Source organism: Gobius niger, assembly GCF_951799975.1.
Source record: "Gobius niger genome assembly, chromosome: 1".
NCBI classification, from domain to species: domain Eukaryota; kingdom Metazoa; phylum Chordata; class Actinopteri; order Gobiiformes; family Gobiidae; genus Gobius; species Gobius niger.
Window position 1 is genome coordinate 66,190,362 of NC_136852.1, and position 18,533 is coordinate 66,208,894.

An 18,533-nucleotide genomic window follows, 5' to 3' on the forward strand; every position below is an offset into this window, starting at 1 on the left:
TGTCCAATTGTAGGATGAGCACTCCAAAATCCCCAAAGGTAAATGTGGCTACAGTTGTGCAAAAATAACATTGTAAAACCTGGAGAAGCCGAGGAGAGATTAGGATTGATGAATGAAGAGTCGACAAAAGCGTGAGGGGGACTAAGGCGGGGGAGAACGAAGATGAGCAGTGAAAGGAGCTGATAGAGAAATATGAGGGGCTACGGAGGCTGCTACTCACTGCGGCGCCACTCTCCTCCAGTATCTGTCGATGCCATTTTTGAAGTACAGCACGGCCAGCCATCTGACATTCACATCCAGCATGTGGTTGTTGAAGATATTCTGTGAAAAGACAGACCAAGTGTGCTGTGAGGAATGACAGGTTCGTAGTTTAAAGACGGCACTACGACTACAACTGAACCTTGGTTGCCTTGAGATGCAAGTAGATGACACAAACACAATATGACACAATCCACCATCACTTATCAGGATTTGTGGGCAAGGGTTGAACTGAAAGAGAAACCCAAAGTAAGGGGCTTATTTTGCTTTCTGAGGGTAAACATTTCATTTTACAATTTCAATTACGATTACTATTCTCAACAATTACATTTTGATCAATGTTGTACTTTTGGTTTTCACAATATTAAATAGGAAGTGTATAGTTTAGATCGTATTATCACCTCACAACCCCAAAAATATATTTGAGTAATGAGTAATTATAGAATTTCAATTATGGCAGAAACAATCTTCTCAATGGAGAAAATGAATTATCATTTTCTCCATTGTCAAGCATCCCAACACAAACACCTTTTAACTATTTGATGTAAAATATTTGTGTAATCGATTTCATTGAGCCTTCCGAGTAGGTTTACAAGAAAACCCGACATACGCTAACTTAATACTGTACGTGGGGGCTCACAAAATTCTCAAGAGCTCGGACTGCTCACCCTACACCGTCTTTCATCTCATGATCATCTCATGATCATGTCATAAAATGGCACTCCTGTGTTTTTAAAGTCCAGTCCTTCACTGGATTCGTTCTGATTATTTCAGCAGCAAATTGCCTCCACTACAGATTACTTCTTGCCAGCAGCTGGCATCTTTATTGGCCTACTAAAAACTGCTTCAATCCTGTAAGTGCAAGCAGAGGTTGAGTACAGGCACTTGTATGCTAAGCTGTTTAAAGGAATAGGCCACAGTTTGTACATACTGAGATATGCTCATACCTGAGCTTAGACGAGTTGATGTGTAACTGTCTGGTCTTTGTGCGTGCCCTCAGTCACGCAAATAGACCAAAGACGTTGTTAGCATTTAGCCTCTCCCAGCATATTCCTATAGCTTAAAACTGGGGTGAAGCTAGAAGCTACCAAGCTGTTCCACGTTTTCCCTTATTTAAATACAGTTATGTGAAAAGTTACACAAAATTAAACATGTCTGATTGATGATAATTTTCTAAGCAGAGAAAAAGGGGCACTATATTGTAAAGCGTAACAATACCTGAGGAGCACTTCGACGTCCGTGAGGTAAAGTCTAAGTCCACTGCCACAGTTTTGTCCCTACGTCTTAATTTTGTGTCACGATACTTGAATCGTGTAACTTCACGTAACTGTATTCAAATAAGGGAAAACATGGAGGAGCTTGGTAGCTTCTAACTTCACCCTAGTTTGGAGCTATAGGAATATGCTGGAGATACTAAATGCTAACGTCTTTGTGCACGCGTTCAGTCGCACAAATAGTCAAAGACCTGACAGTTATGCATCAACTCATCTAAGCCAAGGTAAGAACATCAGTACATCTCAGTATGTAAAAACTGTGGCCTATTCCTTTAAAGTTGATTTATTCTTATGTATTCCATACATTAATGGATGGAAATGGAAATGAAGTGTTCAATTCCTTTTAAAACTACAAGGTGACTCCTGCCTCTCTCATCATTTGTGAGCTGCGAAGTATTGCCACAACCTTGAAGTTCTTTTAAAGTCATTGGGAAACACAACAGTAATATGGAAGCGCACAGTAATATCAGATATGGACATCTTGGCTCGCTAAAGTATTTTCAGGTGCCATTAAGTCTATTTAAATAGATAGTTTCATTTGAGGTTTTAATAACGGGCACTGCAGTTAAATGTAATCGACTGTGGTACTCTGATGCTGAACTTGGACTTGTTAAATATGCAGTGAAAATTAACTATGCTACTTAAAATTTGACTGAATCAGAAGACACTAAATTGAAACCCTAGTATTAATTCTACAGTCAAGATTAGAAGAAATGACCATAAATACAAAAATGTGAAGCTGCGATGACTGATACCTGGCAGGGTCAAAGCTAAAATCTGTTTTTATTTATTTGACTGAATTTGAAGTGTTGATGCACCTCCGTCTCCATGGATACTCTGGATGAGGACAATAATTATCTGATTAGGTAACAACACAGCTGTACACAACAGCAGCCAAAAAACCCAGAGCACCAGCCACCGGCCATATTCATCACCTTTATAACACTGGTGTATGCTTAAAGAGAATATTACTGCCATTTATGACAGCAGTAACAGACCAAACCAAAGTCAAGTTAAGCACAGATGTTTTACCTATTGAACAAAGAAGGAAAGCTTTTGAAAAATGTTATTCCATTGTAAAAAAAAATATATATATATATATATAGAAGTCAACAGTCAACAGAAGCATTGGGTATGAGGGCAAAGCAAGATATGATGGAAATGTCAAAAGTCAGTAAAACAGTATAGAATCAGAAGAGGTTTTATTGCCATTGCCAGTGAACAGGTTCATAGTTTTCTTTGGTGTAATTGTGCAACATGAAACATAGAACATAAAAAAGTGACACAAATGTGACCATAATGTGACAAAAAGTGAGACAAATGTGACCATAATGTGACAATAATGTGACAAAGTGATAAATGTGACCATAATTTGACACAAATGTGACCGTAATTTGACACAAATGTGACAAAAAGTGATAAATGTGACCATAATGTGACAAAAAAAAGACAAAATGTGACAATAATGTGACAAAAATGAGACAATAATAAAAAAATAATATAAAAAAAGAACATAAAACTTGGAATAGATCAATAATAAACTATAAAACATACAGAACAACAGGGTGAGTGTATTAACAGATGTGCTGGTGCATTAAGTGTGCATTAAGCAGATCCGAGTGTGACCTAGAGCAGTACAAATGGCTGGAACAGGTTATTACATTCATGAGTCTGACACAGAGTTGTTGGGTCTTTTTTTTTTTTTTATGAGTCCGATGGGGGAGGGGAAAAAATCTTCTTTGGCTTGAGGTATGGTTCTGGATGGACCGTAGCCTCCTGCCTGAGGGGAGAGGGGTGAACAGTCCGTATCATGGGTTAGAAGGGTCAGCTGTGATCCGACCTACAGACCTCCGGGTCCTGGAGGTGTACAGGTCCTTGAGAGATAGGAGCCTACAGCCAATCACCTCCTAGGCAGCACGCACAACGTGCTGCCCCGGGCAGCAGCAGCAGCTCGTATTGACAGCTGAGCACATGAGAAGGATAGGCTATGACTTTACAAGCTTGTGAAAGTTAGGGTTGGGCGATGTCCCCTTAATTGGCAGTAGACGATGTTTACAGTGAATCATCGTGATGGACGACATTTACTGTTTGGTTGCTGTGCGAAAAGCAAAGAAAAACCATGCAGTGTTTAACAGTGAAGCTGAGAGAGACCCCCGGGCAGTGAGAAAAAGAGCATCGTTGCGTCTTTATTTTAACACATCATGTCTCTGGCAGGCTACTTAAACTCGCATGCATATTAGTTATATTTGGGATTTAATTTACTGTGAAATCACTGCAAAGTTGGACGATGATATCATCCATCGGAACAACCCTAGTGTCAATGTGTACAAAATATGTCCCTTAACAAATCAATTCCTTGCTTCATTCCTGATCCAATGGCAGTGTTGTTTTCATCAACGAAGACAGATGGGCTGAAGCACCTTTTTAATGACGATAACGGAACGATGATGAGCTAAAAACAGCTCTTTGGGGACTAAAACATGACGAGACGTTAATGAGTTTACGTCAATGAGACGAGACGAAAATGGTTTGTCAGACCGTTCGCAAACCGAGCTTTTGCGCGGAGAGGGAGAACACATCCACTACACGTGACACCGAGCGGAGCAGTCAGCTCACAGGCCTTCCCTCTCTTCCCGTGTGCCGCTGCATTCAGCGTACATCCTTCATGGAGCGTGTCTGACAGTGATGTCACTGGGACTTTATCTTTTCTCAGGACAGTTTTAAAGGGACTATACAGAGTTTAAAAATGTTAAAATTAAGTATTTTCCTCCCCCTACATGTTCCAACAATGTCCTAATGTGTAGAATGAGCCCAGACCTGTTCACCACAACTGCCTCTAAAATCCTGCACTGTCACTCAAAAAGGTGTTAATTCGGGTCCGAAGTGCCATCATGCAGCTGAATGTAGAAGGTGCAGTTACACGCATGGCGTATGAAAGCGCTTGATGAACGAAAGTGCAGACGGCGCTGTTGGTAAAAATCAAATCTCGACGCAATGATCAGAGGAAAAGGAGAGTCATCCCAAGTCCTGTTCACCATGACACTTCTGCCTATTGTGGTGCAATCTGTTTGTCAAAAGCTATATAAAGCTAACTGATTATTATTATTTATCCCAATTTCCAATACGTATTGAAATTAATTATTACTTTTTTTTTTAAAGAAAATGACTAAAACTTGACTAAAAGTTTAAAACCATTTCGGTTTTCGTCTTTAGAAAAGACTAAAATGTGACGAAAACTAAAAGCATTCTCGTCCAAAAGACTAAGACTAAAATTAAAGGGCTGCCAAAAACAACACTGTCCAAGGACACCAAATGTGATTTACTGGTCCCACTCCAACCGCTTGGACAGAGGCGCACGTCATCAACTGGACTTGGCGTCAGAGCATCGTTTTCTTTGGAGAAACAGCTGACCGGGGCTCAGCAATGGAGAGCTCTTCAGAGTGAAAAATGGAGAGGTATGTGCTAAGCTAACAACATATGCGGTCTTTATGCGTGACTGAGCGCACACTTAAAGACCAGACAGGTACGCATCAACTCGTCTAAGTTCAGGTAAGAACATATCTCAGTATTTAAAAATGAGTGATAGACAAATTTGAAAGTATTTGGCAAAGGAAAAGAACAACTTTTCATTTCACCCACTATTTGGAAGAAAGTGAAAATGTTCTCTGTGATTGTACATCAGTGCCAGTGAGTTTATGTCTTTAGTCCATTTTCAAATCTGAAGTTTCTTTTTAAGAACTATAATTACAGCCTCACACATCTTAAAGTAAAAAAAATAAATAAACAACAGAAACAAGCAACATAATATCAACAAAGAAATTTAAGAAGACATGGATAATCATATATTGATGGAAAGTATATTTTACAGATTTCTTAGATGGTGCTCCATGCTTGTAAATAAAAGCATTACTTATCTCTGTCGTATAGCTATGACCTTGGTTGGGAGTGTTTTGGCCTGCTTATTAGTGTGACACACAGAAGAGATTACTTTTCCCTTATTCATGTGGAATCATGGTCAGATTTCAATTGCCATCACAATTTCTTGAGTTCATGTCCCCGGTTCCAACACGCATGATAATAAAATTCTTCTGCAAGACCTCTGTTGGTCATTTCTCCAACACTCCTTGAGAACCCACATGGATCTTACTACGTAGCCTTTCCTTTAAGGCAACACGTTACCTCAATTTGCAATAAAATTTCAGATCGAATCCCAATTATGCTTCTTTAAGTTAAAATAAAATCATATAATCATTAGCTCTAATGGTGCGTTCAGTCTGAACGCAGCATAAGTTCACATTGACTGTGACATTGAACAGCAGAAAGAATCCAGGACACTCTCTCGTCATTACACAGATCACAATCCATCCAGTTGACTCAGATTAAATCAATCATCTTCAAACTACCATGGTGAGCAAATGAAAAGCAAAACAGGCCTGTGCATCTGCCACACCACTGCACCTCAGTCATGATTGTCACCTAGTACAGGTGGGCAGGTGAGGTCTAATCACCCTAGTGCAGTGTTTTATCCGGACAGTCCAGTTTCTAAGCTTTGTGTCCGAACAAAAAAAAAAAAAATCCTACCTATATAGGACATTTGTCCGTGTTTTTTTTTTTTTTCCTTTTTACTTGAGCAGCATCTCATTGATGCGCACCTCCACCTTCCAATCACAGTACTCTTAACTTCTGCCTTAGAACTGCACCCTACACTGCACTGTACAATTCCATCAAATTAGTACTATGGTTTATTGATGCAAATAACTTTATTTACCAATTACACAATAAGCCAAAACATTAAAAATATGTTAAGACATTTTAAAACAATTAGGTGTAGGAAGATAATGATACCTCTGTGCTTATGTAAGCGATTATTTACCACATAATTTAAGTGAAATATAATAAAACATGAGGAACAAAGCCATTTAGATCTCAGGGGCCAGGGTCAAGGACCCTCTTCAAGGTAGTGCGATCCAGAGACTTACCAAGAGCACAGAGTAGAAGCCTGGCTGTGTCTCCCACTGCCGCAGCTGCTCCTCTGCTGGCTTCAGCACAGCTGTGTCCTGACTGGTGGCTTGGGTTAAGGCCTGCAGCACCACTGAGCTGGCACTGTCCATATCCATGGCTGGATATATCTGCAACAAACACAAGGATCCCAGAAGACAGAGTTTATATAAAGAGAAAAGTTATACAAAGAGGAGTTTTACCAGGTGTGGAATAGTTTTAACAATCAACACAGGGGGGAAAAAATAAGAAAATATTGACTGAGAACTCCAGCAGATAAATTACAATGGAAAAATATGTCAGAAAAAGAATCTCCTTTTCCTTTTTCTGCTTTTATCCCTTTCTCCCATTTTATTTTAGATCAAGGCAAGCTGAAATCACTGACAGCACAGACAAAACGGCAATTCCTCCAAATAAAGCAGGGCACAGCTGACACAGGCTGCTGTCATGTCTGAGCCCAAAGAGCTGCTTCACAGGTGCAAAGGTGTTTCTACTTCACACAGTGACAACTGCTGCGCCTCAAAACACAGCCTCAAAGACCACCGTCTCATGTGGAATCAGGCCAACTGCGTAGCAATTGGCCCAGTCCCGGAGTGGAAATTTCTCTTGCTCTCATTGCAAGGCACTAATCATTACATTGAATCGAAGTAACCAGAACACAAATTACTGTGTGGCTTGGAAAGAACAATGGAGACCAAGCCTGTGCCCCAGTAAGGCTCCTGCTTATGTACGCCAGACACTCTTCCAGCATCAATGTCTTGGGTTCGAGTCCCATTCCGGCAGTTTCCCCCATCCCCGCTGTTCCTCTCCTTTTCACTAGTGCTGTCCACCATCTAATAAAACCACTGATCTATAGTTCCAATTTTGTGTTTATTATCCTCTATCATAGAGCTTGTTTAGTTTGATACTTACTGATGTGTGGCTTAATAACTGGGAGCCTGATTATAAGCCCTCTTGAAGGCCAAGGAGATTTTGTTGAGTAAGGGTGCCATCTACAGGCCACAAGAGTTTCTTCAGAGCCATTTTGTTTGTATTCTGCTGAGCTAATAGTCGAAACCTTCGAAAGCAAAGCACTGTTGTCACATGACTGAGATGAATTTGTTTAATAAACAACAAATAAATAATTAATGCCACAGCAGCTCAAATAAAAAGGAGGCATCTCTTATAAGGAGTGGTACAGGCTACAATTAATGACAAGAGAACTACTACTATCATCAGTTTCCACCTCTGGAAAGTCTAGTTCCATGTTAACAAAGTAGTGACAATATTCTCACTCTCACACACCAAAGAGTTCCTTGTCTTACAGAAAAGTACGAGAGAGCCGGGTGGGTTGGGTCATGGGAGAAGTTTGGGTCTCAGTGTTTTAGAGCTGATAAGAGAGACCAGGATAAACTGAGAGGTCATGGTCTTGGTCACAGAGTGTGATGCCACTTACTGTTATGGATGCTCGATGGCAGCTGCCTTAAAAGGTGAGAGGGGCCGATGCCACAGATTGGAAGCCTTGCTTACGTCAATCCACATATACAGTATCATAATCTTTTCTACAGTTTATTTTCAGTTAGAGCCAATTCTGTTTTGGTGGGAAACCTTTAACCTTAAGACCTCTCTTCTTTAAACTTTTTTTTTTTTGTGAAGTCCCCAAATACAGCTTATCAGTGTGTGGTGATAGACCAGGAGCTTCAAAACGACACAGGATAAATAATTCAGCCTCTTTCACACTACAAGTTACCTGGGTATATGCTGCACGATTTTGAACGCCAGGTCTCGCACACAGACACTATAGTGTCTATATTTTGGACACTGGTCGCGGAGTGACTCGGTGGTCTACTTTCATTCGATGCTGCCAATGTGGAGGCTCTTGTAAATGCATGACTGTGATGCTGCAGCTATATTTCCCTTGGCATTCACACAGTCTAGCACCAGCCACCTGTTAGATGATTATCATCTTTCTTGCAAAAATGCAACCAGCATGCTTCTGTTATTGTTGCTCCTGATGTAATTTCCCTGCACCACTGCAGATGCTCGATGACGCAATGTTACCACAAACGGGTTAAAAGTTCAATAAAGCAACATTTAGCCCAAATATTGAAACAAAAATAATGTTATTTGAATTTAATCAAATGTTTTTCTCCTACTTATCGATACAATCACTAATTATTAATTCAAAGTGATGTTTGTTTGTATACTTCATTGTCCCCGTAGGGAAATTTGTCCTCTGCATTTAACCCGTCCTTCGATGCTGCTGGGGCACACCGTAAGGAGCAGTGGTCGACGGCAGTGCCGCGCCCGGGGACCCATCTCCATGATGTGGAGCCAGGCTGATGGTCAGAATCACATTACATACATACATACATTGAAGTGTGGCCAGGATTTGCAAACTCGTGAAGCGCCGATGGATCCTACTGCTACTCCCAAGTACGTCCTACTTGGGACAGATGTCCCTCCCAGGCGTTTGATCCTTGACCCCCTGATAAAAATGTTTTGGTGAAGTACACAAATCTGGCAAAGAAGTGATGGCTGGTCCATTATTGTGGATGTACTGTTCTGTTTGCAAACCCAGTAAAGGAAGACCTTTGAATTTATTAACCAAGAGACTGTTGTTCTCCAGCTAGGTACTGACAGTTCTGTTCCAGCCATTATGTTTCCTGAAGATCTTAGTGGTTATGAAGTTCAGTAGTTAAAAAATAATAAAAACTTCATAAGATACCATCCTGCTATAGACCATGTTAGTGTCTACTCTTTAGTGACCCAAACTTCCCCTGGACTAACTCAACCCCACCTAGGGGGGTGAGATTAGCAAAGGAAAATAGCTTTAGAAAAAAATATCAATATCATTTACCTTACGCCACACAGGCCTCTTTGATTTGTAAAGCATTACAACTTACAGACTTGAGGTGATTTTAATCCTACATCTTCTCTATTGCAAACACCAAACGATCAAAAACAAACAAAAAACATAATATGGTAGTAGCAACTTGCTGCCGACATGTTTGCCACATTAAAATCTGCGTAAACAAAAGGTGGTGCCCAGAAAAGCCAATGCAGTGTCAGAATACATCACAACATTCCCCATTTTGAAATTGATTTAGTCTCTTTGGTATGCAGTGGATGCAAGCCTTACAGAAAAGCACTGTCGCGTTGTAGTAATAGTGTTTAGTGTATAGCTAGCTTGGCCTATACCGCTACCACTAGCTGTATGTCAAATGTAGCCAAGTGGAGGGATAATACAGTAGCCTGCAGGAGAACACCTTCATCCTAACAAAACACTCGTCAATGCACATGACAGCAGAGCCTGATCATTTATAACAGATTTCGACAAGCTCGGTTTTGAAATGTAAGTTCGGTTTGAGAGCTTGTCATTCCGATATATCCAGGAAAAAATAAATAAATGAACAATGACAGATAAGACTGCTGATCATGCATGTAAACATCAAAACATGTTAACAATCTAAAAAAGATATGACCAAAGAGACAAGTTACATTAGCTCATTATCAAAGCCTGACATGTGCTGTAATCGTCTGAAGCATGTAGAATAACAGTACCGCCCTTTACACCATTATTCAAGGCTATAGATGAGTAGAATAACACTCATGCACAGACAGTAGTTCATACCGTGCATACTTCAAACAGCAGAGCTAAGCTAGTGCGCAGGCTAAAGTTAATAACAAAATAGCTGGGCTGACACATATGAACAAATAAACTGTTTACGGGTTGTATTCATGACGTTTTCGGCAACAGGCGACAAGGATCAAATCACTCACCTAATAGCCGGGACAGAAAGATGTTTGTAGAAAATCTCTGTCAATGGTAATGTAATGAGAGATGGAAACACACGCTTGCAGGAATGGCGCGTGCACTACAGGTGGCGCATGTTGATGACGTAAGACCGAGCCCCTAAAAAAATGTATCGAATTCTCTCTCGCCTATAAGACAGGTTGGGGGCAGCTACAGTTGTTTTGTTTGTGATGAGATGTCTGGTGTTGTACAGAGAGATCATGGACCCAGTTATTCATATTGATTATAATTTTTGTAATAATCATTTTTTAGATACTATATGAAAGTGTAATGCCGGAACAACTGGCTCTTGCCCCCCACATGGGAGTGTGACATGATCACATTCTAGAACCTAATATAATAATATTATACATAAAATAGGTGCGTATGTACAGAATAAGAATTTTAAAAATGTATTTGTAACAGTACTATTATCCCCTTAATACCTGCATTTTTTCTGCTGAGCAAAAAAAACATTTTTTTTACTGGTTTTAGCTCCTATCCATCATAGGAACAACAGGTAGACAACAGATTTTTGCCAACTCATGTTTTTATATGCTATTTTTAGGAAGGAAGGAAGAACTTTTTGTATAGCGCCTTTCAAAGACATCACAAAGCGCTTTACATGGGAAAATTTACATTCATGTCACACTCTGTGGTGTTCAGTTTCCCTTGGGGAGGCTGTCTGGACTGTACTCATCTTCACCAACGCTCTGACCACTATCATTCAGTCACGCACACAAATCATTCACATAGGCCTATTGTACATGTTTTAGTGGTAGGGGAAACTGGAGGAAACCTACGCAGACACCGGGGGGAACATGCAAACCCCACACAGGTGGGAATCAAACCCAGGACATTGCGTTTCTACACAGTAACTCATCAGATCTAACCTGAACCTTTTAGAGCTGGACATGTTGCATGTGTGTGAGTCTGTGTTCAGGTCTGGTAAAAAAAAAGAAATCACAGTTTTGCCTAATGATCTGTGTAACATTAAACAAAAGTGGTTCAGTCAGTCCACTGATCCAAAGGTTGGAGGATGTTGTTGTGTCTTTGGGCAAGATTTAAGTGCAAACTGTATGTGCGAAAGTAGTGAGTGAGATTTGATGGCACATATTGGCAGCCTAGCTAATGTTCAAGAACCGACCTTACTATACTTTTAATAATATGTTTTTCAATATAATTTCCAGCATTTTAGGACGAAACAGTTGTGTTTTTGCAACACCGTGATCCCTCAATATTGTAATAAATGTCACTGTGAAAAAAATGCCATATGATAGAAACATTTATAATAAAAATGACAGGAGTTTGTCATCTAGTCATAGACAATTTATTTTACTTGGCGTTTACTTTCATAAATATGACAAATGCTTCAAAGATAAAATAGTGATCTGTTATTATATAGTGAACCATGAAGGGAAGAGGTGCAGCACTGATGCAACAAACAATGACAAAATGCGTAGGATGAGCTGCACTGAGATAGCTCTGTCCATGGTGAAAGATAGAGCAGGTCACAGCACCCGATTATCAGTTATAGCAGAGTAGCGAGGCCATGCATGTTCAGGGAGTATGCACGTTTTAACATAACAGACACCATCTTTTTCAAGGACAGAATATTGTTTTCTTCTCTCACAAGCATTTGCATAGCCTTAGGCCAGATGCCATTTGAAGTAGGCTCCTCTGACAGGCCAGGACACTCTTGAAAAAGAGATTCTAAATCTCAATGAGTCTTTTTCCTGGTTAAATAAAGGCTAAATAAAAAATAAAATAAATCTTTGTCGATAAAAAAAAACAGTAAGGTCTGTCACAAACCACTGTTGTGTGTGTGTGTGTGTGTGTGTGTGTGTGTGTGTGTGTGTGTGTGTGTGTGTGTGTGTGCGTGCGTGCGTGCGTGCGTGCGTGCGTGCGTGCGTGCGTGCGTGCGTGCGTGCGTGCGTGCGTGCGTGCGTGCTTGTGTGTGTTTGTGTGTATTTGCGAGTGTAAAACAAAATGGGAGTGTCCTCACAGTCACTCAGTTTATAAATATTCCTGCTCAACTAAACCTTTCTTCACAGTACAAATCTATCGATCACTGTTTTCACTCTCATCCCGCAGCATGGACTTCTGGGAACTCGTGTTAATTTCTCTTGGTGCTGTTGTATCCGTCTACTTTGGGGTAAAACTAATACTTTTCAGCTGGATACTTTTCCCCACAGTGTGGTTTCCCCTGCCAAAATCGTTCTTCACCTCAATGGGAGAGTGGGCAGGTGAGTGCATGTAACTCTTGCACCTTAAAGTTCATGTGGACATAATAATGCTATTACTTTTTACAGCAAGCAATAATAACAACAAGCAATTTTGGTTGTGTTCCATCTTAACAGGCAATAAGCTGAATGTGGAGATGCCAGTATGTGTCTGTACTTGAAATTAAATCTTACATCAGTCAATGCTAAAGTCCCGGTAGGTTGTTATTACACTCACTTGGTTTTCCAGAGCCCGGTGACCTGAAGTGAACAGTCAGTAACGCAACAACTTTACTTACCTGGAACAGTTTGCTTTGTTTGGAAATACTTGATAACTACTGCACAAATGCAAACATGAAAAAAACTTGTCAAATGAAAACTATCAATGTGAATAAAATGCATCAAGATGCTTACACCACAGGACAGCTCTAGTGGACAGGGGAAAGCGCCCCCTTCCCCTTCCTCCCCTCCTGATCATGGGTCGGTCCCGTTGACGTACATTGGATTTGGCATCCTGTGAAGGGCTCCTTCTCTCTCCCACATTGAGAAAGCACTCGGATCTATCCCCTTTTCTTTCCAAAGTCCACTCTCATTCCATTCCGGCACGGAGAAAAGCAGCCATTAGAACACTATGTACCGGCCCGGAGAAATCCCACTGTCTCCCTGCATTCTTTTACTCCACACAGGCTGAATAAGTGTTTTTAATTCAGCCGGTCCAAGACGAGCAGGAGGGTGCAACGGTTAAAAAAAAGCAAATGCTTACCGGATGGTGCAAAGTTTTATTGACGTTTTTCAAAAGAAGATCCAGAAAGCTAAAAGTATTCCTGATGGATGCCTACGCCGTGTGTGGTCTTTTCTTGCAAGATTTCATCAAGAACAAAACTAATGGAAAGTGGAGAGGGGATTATCTGCTCATGGATATGTAGCAAGGAAGAAACTCAGTTGGATTTCTTTGGCATGTCTGGAAGCAAAGGTCATATTAACATCTGTTACATCACTTGTTAGTTTTGCCGTATTACATAATGTAGTTAACAGTCTATGTTTTGATCTCTCCATTTATCAGACAGAACCATAGGTCTATAATAAATCTAGAAATGAAATAACAACAATTGCCATGGCAAATGTGACAGCCATCTTTTGATTGTCTGAAAAGTCAAATTGTAATTGGAAGTATGTAGAAAATATTGGGTCTAGCCACATGACTTCTCTGTCAGCATAAATAAACTAAGGTCAAATTATTTTCTCCAAAAGATGTTTAAAACCGGTGATGAGATTCAAAGACATGCGCTTGATGTTGGCCAGCTCTTTCAAAACAATATTGTTCTAGAACGTTTGTCAACCACATTGGAACTCTACAACGATTAATTCCAACAGTGTTTGTATTTCAGTTGTGACCGGTGCCTCAGAGGGTATAGGGAAGGCCTACGCATTTGCCGTAAGTACTGTCTTCAATTGATTTTATAATTTATGTGGAGACATTTATGCAGGTGTTAATGTTTTTTGTAAATGTTTTCTCTATAGTTGGCAGCGCAAGGCATGAATGTGGTGATCATTAGCAGGACGAAAGCTAATTTGGACAAAGTGGCTAAGGAGATTGGTAAATTCATGAGTGTCCATTTTGAATCATAAAATCAATATATATATACACATATACATATAATATACATGTGTGCATGCATACATACAACAATATATACATTACATCACTTGTAATGTAAAATGTACTTATAATGTGCTCATGTCATGAAGTACTAGTAGTGTTATAAATGCTTTAGGAAAGTTAGAAATTACTTAATCCTAACCCTAAAATGTCATTCTAAAGACAAAATATTAGCATTTTTTTAATTACTTATGATTTTGGGGTCCATTTCAAAGATATGGAAATTGGATAGTTACAGCTGTGATGTTACCAGGAATCAAAACTAAAATATCTAGACACAAAGTGTCTACATAGGCCTTTAATAAACCTATGATTGTCACTGTCACTTATTCAGTGGAAAAACTTCCAGTCCAAATACTGATCCTTGTGGAGAACCCTCCTGGAAAGCGAGAGCAGTTGGCTTCTATACAGTATAATAAATCATAAATTATAACTTGTGATTCTCACATATATAGGTGATACTACTGGAAGGAGAGCCAAAGTGGTTGTGGCCGACTTCACCAAAGAAGATGTTTTTGATCAAATTGAGGATGAGCTGAAGGAGATGAACATTGGAGTTTTGGGTGAGACATTTTACATTCAAAATGAAACATCCCTTTGTATGTACATACAGTATATTAACCTAAATAATTTAACTCTTTTAAGTGAACAATGTGGGTATGATAATGAATGCTATACCCTGCAAATTTCTGGAATGTTCAAATCTTGACCAGGTCAGTGATTGTCAAGCTAAAGTACATTGAAAATGAAAAATGCTAATATTGAACTTTGCAAATACATTTCAACTGCCTTTTAAACCTATATTTTATATTTCAGACTCTGAACAAACTGATAAACTGCAACGTAAAGACTTTGGCAAAGGTGTGTTTAAAACAATAACAAACACAATATTTGTCATAATTCTTTTCTTTGCTATATTTTCAGATGTGTAAAATAACTTTACCTGGAATGGTGAACAGGTTTTTATCACAGCCAAATAATCAAATTATGAAATATAAATGTTTTAATGGAGTCATGTTGTGCCGAATAATCACCCAAATTCACAGAATCTTCGCAGGTGACCCTCTCAGATTTGGATGAAACTTTTTTTTTTTTTTAGTTCCTCCACATGTGTAATGAGCACATACGAAGTGATTTGCTTTAACTCTCAATAGTTTTTTTTTAGACAACTTACAAAACAGGTAGTTGTAACCACCTTTTCTGCTCGTGGGTGCTTTTTGCATTAGTGTGCACCATTAGAGAGCTGTAGCTCAGCAATGGAAACATGCAGTTAAGCTTTGGTCTGTGTCATGTTGAAGACAGGAACAAACATTAAAAAAATGTGCTTGATAGTAAACCTTTGGATTTATAGGCTGCTAAAAATGCCAATCAGAAATTCGAAAATTGCCATTTTTAGCAGCCTATAAATCCAAAGGTTTATAATCTAGACCATTTTGATGATTGTTCCTGGAACTACGTTTAGTAGAAATGGCACAGACCAAATTTTAGCTCTATATATGTTTCCATTGCTGAGCTACAGCTCTTTAAAAGTGCACACAAATGCAAAACACACCCATGTGCAGAAAAGGTGGTTACAACTCCCTGTTTTGTAAACTGTCTAAAGAAAAAAAAAACTGTGATTGGGAGTGAGAGCAATTTTTTTTTTTTTCATTTCATTTTATTTATTCTTTTTTCAAGGTAATGCAATCTAAAATAAAGCAACAATCCAACAAAAAACAAACAAACAATACATTCCATGAAGAGAAGAACAGGAGTTGGATGAAGAAAAAAAATCTTATAAACTCCAACCCCATTCTTGAAGAAAAACTTACAAACTAGATATAACATGCAAATAACTTTGCATGTGTTCATTACACATGTGGAGGAACTCAAAAAAAAATCCAAATCTGAGAGGGTCACCTGTGGGTGAAACCACACGGAACGACCCAATGTTTATATGTTGCTCTTGACAGAGGCAGAGGAGCCATAATTAATATCTCATCGGGTGTGGCTTCTGCTCGCGTTCCTCTATATACATTGTATGCAGCGTCTAAGGCAAGGAGACGTTTATTTGAATTATTTTGAATGAAAATGTTATAGGAAACAAATCACAGTATTTGCATTTCTTAACAGGTCTTTGTTGATAGATTTTCTCAAGCTCTTCAGGCTGAATACAAAGAAAAGGGAATAATTATACAGGTAATTCTAGTTTGGTTCCTGCGTCTTGAAAGTATTTGTAAAGAGAAAATATAGGGACATATTCAGCTCATCTCGAGAGCTCAAAACACTCTCACACTCACTGTTCTACCAGGTGATGTCATAAGGTTGCTCCTCATGGGTTTGACCGGACTTCTTCTGCTCATTTCAGGCTAATATTAAATCCACTACAAAAGTGTGGCTTGTTAGAAGCTAGGAGATATTGTTATAATAGTATAATTCTGACACTATTTTTGCCAGTACTTACCAAATTTTTTGCATTTACTTGCTTTTGATTATAACATTAAACAATCCTTTGTTTTTCTGGAGGCTGTGGCTCCATTCAGCGTCTCCACAAGGATGACCTTTTACCAGCCAACCGGCACTCTAGTACTGGCTCCAGATGAGTTTGTGAATAGCTCTCTGCAGTACCTTCGGTCAGGAGACAAAACATACGGAAGCATCACTCACACACTAGTGGTAAGACTCTATCGCATGTGTCAATGGTGTAAAAACTACACACAGTAATTGATATACGATTTGATTTACAGGGATGGATACTGCAGACAATTCCTGAACGGATATTCTTCTCTGAATGCATGCAAAACAATCTTCAAAATTACGTAAAGGAAACCCTTCCAGGCAGCGACCAAACACAAACAATACAATAAGAAGACATTTGTGCCACAACGTGAAACAGTAGTGTTCAAAATACAACAATGTGGAAAATGGAGCCTGGACCTGTGGGTCATACTATACTACATACATAAATGGTGTAACTCAACTTGTCATAGTTACAAAACAAAAATGTTTTTCTTTTTCTTTTTTTTTAACTTTACTTCATCTTGGAAAGTTTAACAACAGCTGGATGGCTTTAAATTGCATTAAGCAAAAACTAAGAAAAATGCTCATGCCAAAATCTTTGTAGTTGGTGATTTTAATATTGTTGATAATGACTGGGAAACAAAATCCGATGAAGAAGGTAAAGATAAGTCTCCAGGAGAAAAAGCTTATACAGTATGTATTTAGAGGGACACAAGGGTTCTTGCACAAAAAAAAAAAAGTAGCATAGATTATATTAATAGAATCACACCACCTAAGTGTTGAATTTAGTTGGTTTGGACTCAAATCAAACTCATATGGCTGATCTAAATTCCAACATTTACAATGGTCGTTTCAAGACCATAAAGACACAAGTGCAAATACAACAGGGAAAATCTACATGAATTAAAGAACATATAGAGGTCTATAAAGGCTATGAGATGAAATGTCTAGAAGATTTTAGAACATTGCACAAAGGCTAGATGCACAACATTGTTAAATTGGGGCTGAAAAACAACAGGTGCCCATTGTAGATGCATGAGGGCAACAACAATTGGAGGTACATAGTTCAGACAGTGTATCCAAGGCAAACAAACGGAACTTGTAATGTAACTTATCAATGTTGATGTTGATGTTTCATGGATTTTTATTTTCTTGTAATTTTATGTAAATGTAAGCACTTTAAATTGCCTTTTATGTGAATTGTGTTCTACAAATAAACTTCACCAAATATTGTGCACCGTTTGAGTGGTAAACCCTACAACAGTATACAACCACAGAATACCCATCAAGAGGGTGTTGAGAAACTGCTCTAAATCTTAAAACCAGGAAAAGCTTTAAGACGAAGCCAAATGGGGTCGTGAGGGTGCACTGGTAATCACGTATTACTCAGGTATATCTGGCTAGACAAGCAGTCCTTAGAAATATCCTGCCTCAAACTATAAACCAGTCATGGAGCACATTATCTATTAAAGAAGCTTAACAGCCATTTGCGCCCGCTTGACCTTAATACAATTTAAAGTAGTGTTCAGATGTCATTATTCAAAAACCCGGCTATCACAAATTTTTCCAAATATAATTGATGTCTGTGACAGATGTTCTGGTTCACCCTGCAATCTTGCACATATGTTTTTGGTACTCCTCAAGACTACACCCGTTTTTCATTAGTGCAGCTAGAGGTCCTGGCTTTCACTTCCTTGATAGTGAGACGCCATCTTCTCCTTAATTGGAAAGCAACAAATGCCCCGTCCAACACACTTTGGATCACTGAGATCATGTCCTTTCTAAAATTGGAAAAAATAAGATACTCCAAACAAGGTAATCTCGCAAAATTTCACAATAAATGGCAA

At 39.1% G+C, this 18,533-nt stretch overlaps 2 protein-coding genes across 3 annotated transcripts in view; one reads left to right on the forward strand and one right to left on the reverse strand.

Moving 5' to 3' along the window:
* The window catches only part of ipo11 (importin 11), a 192,158-nt gene extending 181,754 nt beyond the window's left edge, over positions 1-10,404 (reverse strand). Inside the window, exons 1-3 of the mRNA XM_079552025.1 lie at positions 10,293-10,404; positions 6,512-6,661; positions 221-321 (exon numbers count right to left, since the gene is read on the reverse strand). Of these exons, the coding sequence (XP_079408151.1) occupies positions 221-321; positions 6,512-6,649 (239 nt within the window). The 5' untranslated portion in view covers positions 6,650-6,661; positions 10,293-10,404. The remainder of the gene's footprint in view (positions 1-220; positions 322-6,511; positions 6,662-10,292) is intronic.
* A 1,862-nt stretch (positions 10,405-12,266) lies between these two features.
* Positions 12,267-17,142, forward strand: hsd17b3 (hydroxysteroid (17-beta) dehydrogenase 3). Of its 2 annotated transcripts, none has more exons than XM_079562779.1 (11): positions 12,267-12,551; positions 13,916-13,962; positions 14,049-14,124; positions 14,643-14,750; positions 14,833-14,900; positions 15,004-15,048; positions 15,112-15,146; positions 16,140-16,221; positions 16,300-16,365; positions 16,693-16,842; positions 16,914-17,142. In XM_079562779.1, exons 1-11 carry the CDS (start codon positions 12,401-12,403, stop codon positions 17,031-17,033), a joined length of 948 nt encoding a protein of 315 aa, XP_079418905.1. In that variant the 5' UTR covers positions 12,267-12,400; the 3' UTR covers positions 17,034-17,142. The 2 variants fall into 2 exon arrangements, with proteins under 2 accessions (XP_079418905.1, XP_079418906.1); XM_079562780.1 differs by lacking the exon at positions 12,267-12,551 and adding an exon at positions 13,007-13,500.
* The last annotated feature ends 1,391 nt before the right edge of the window (positions 17,143-18,533 follow it).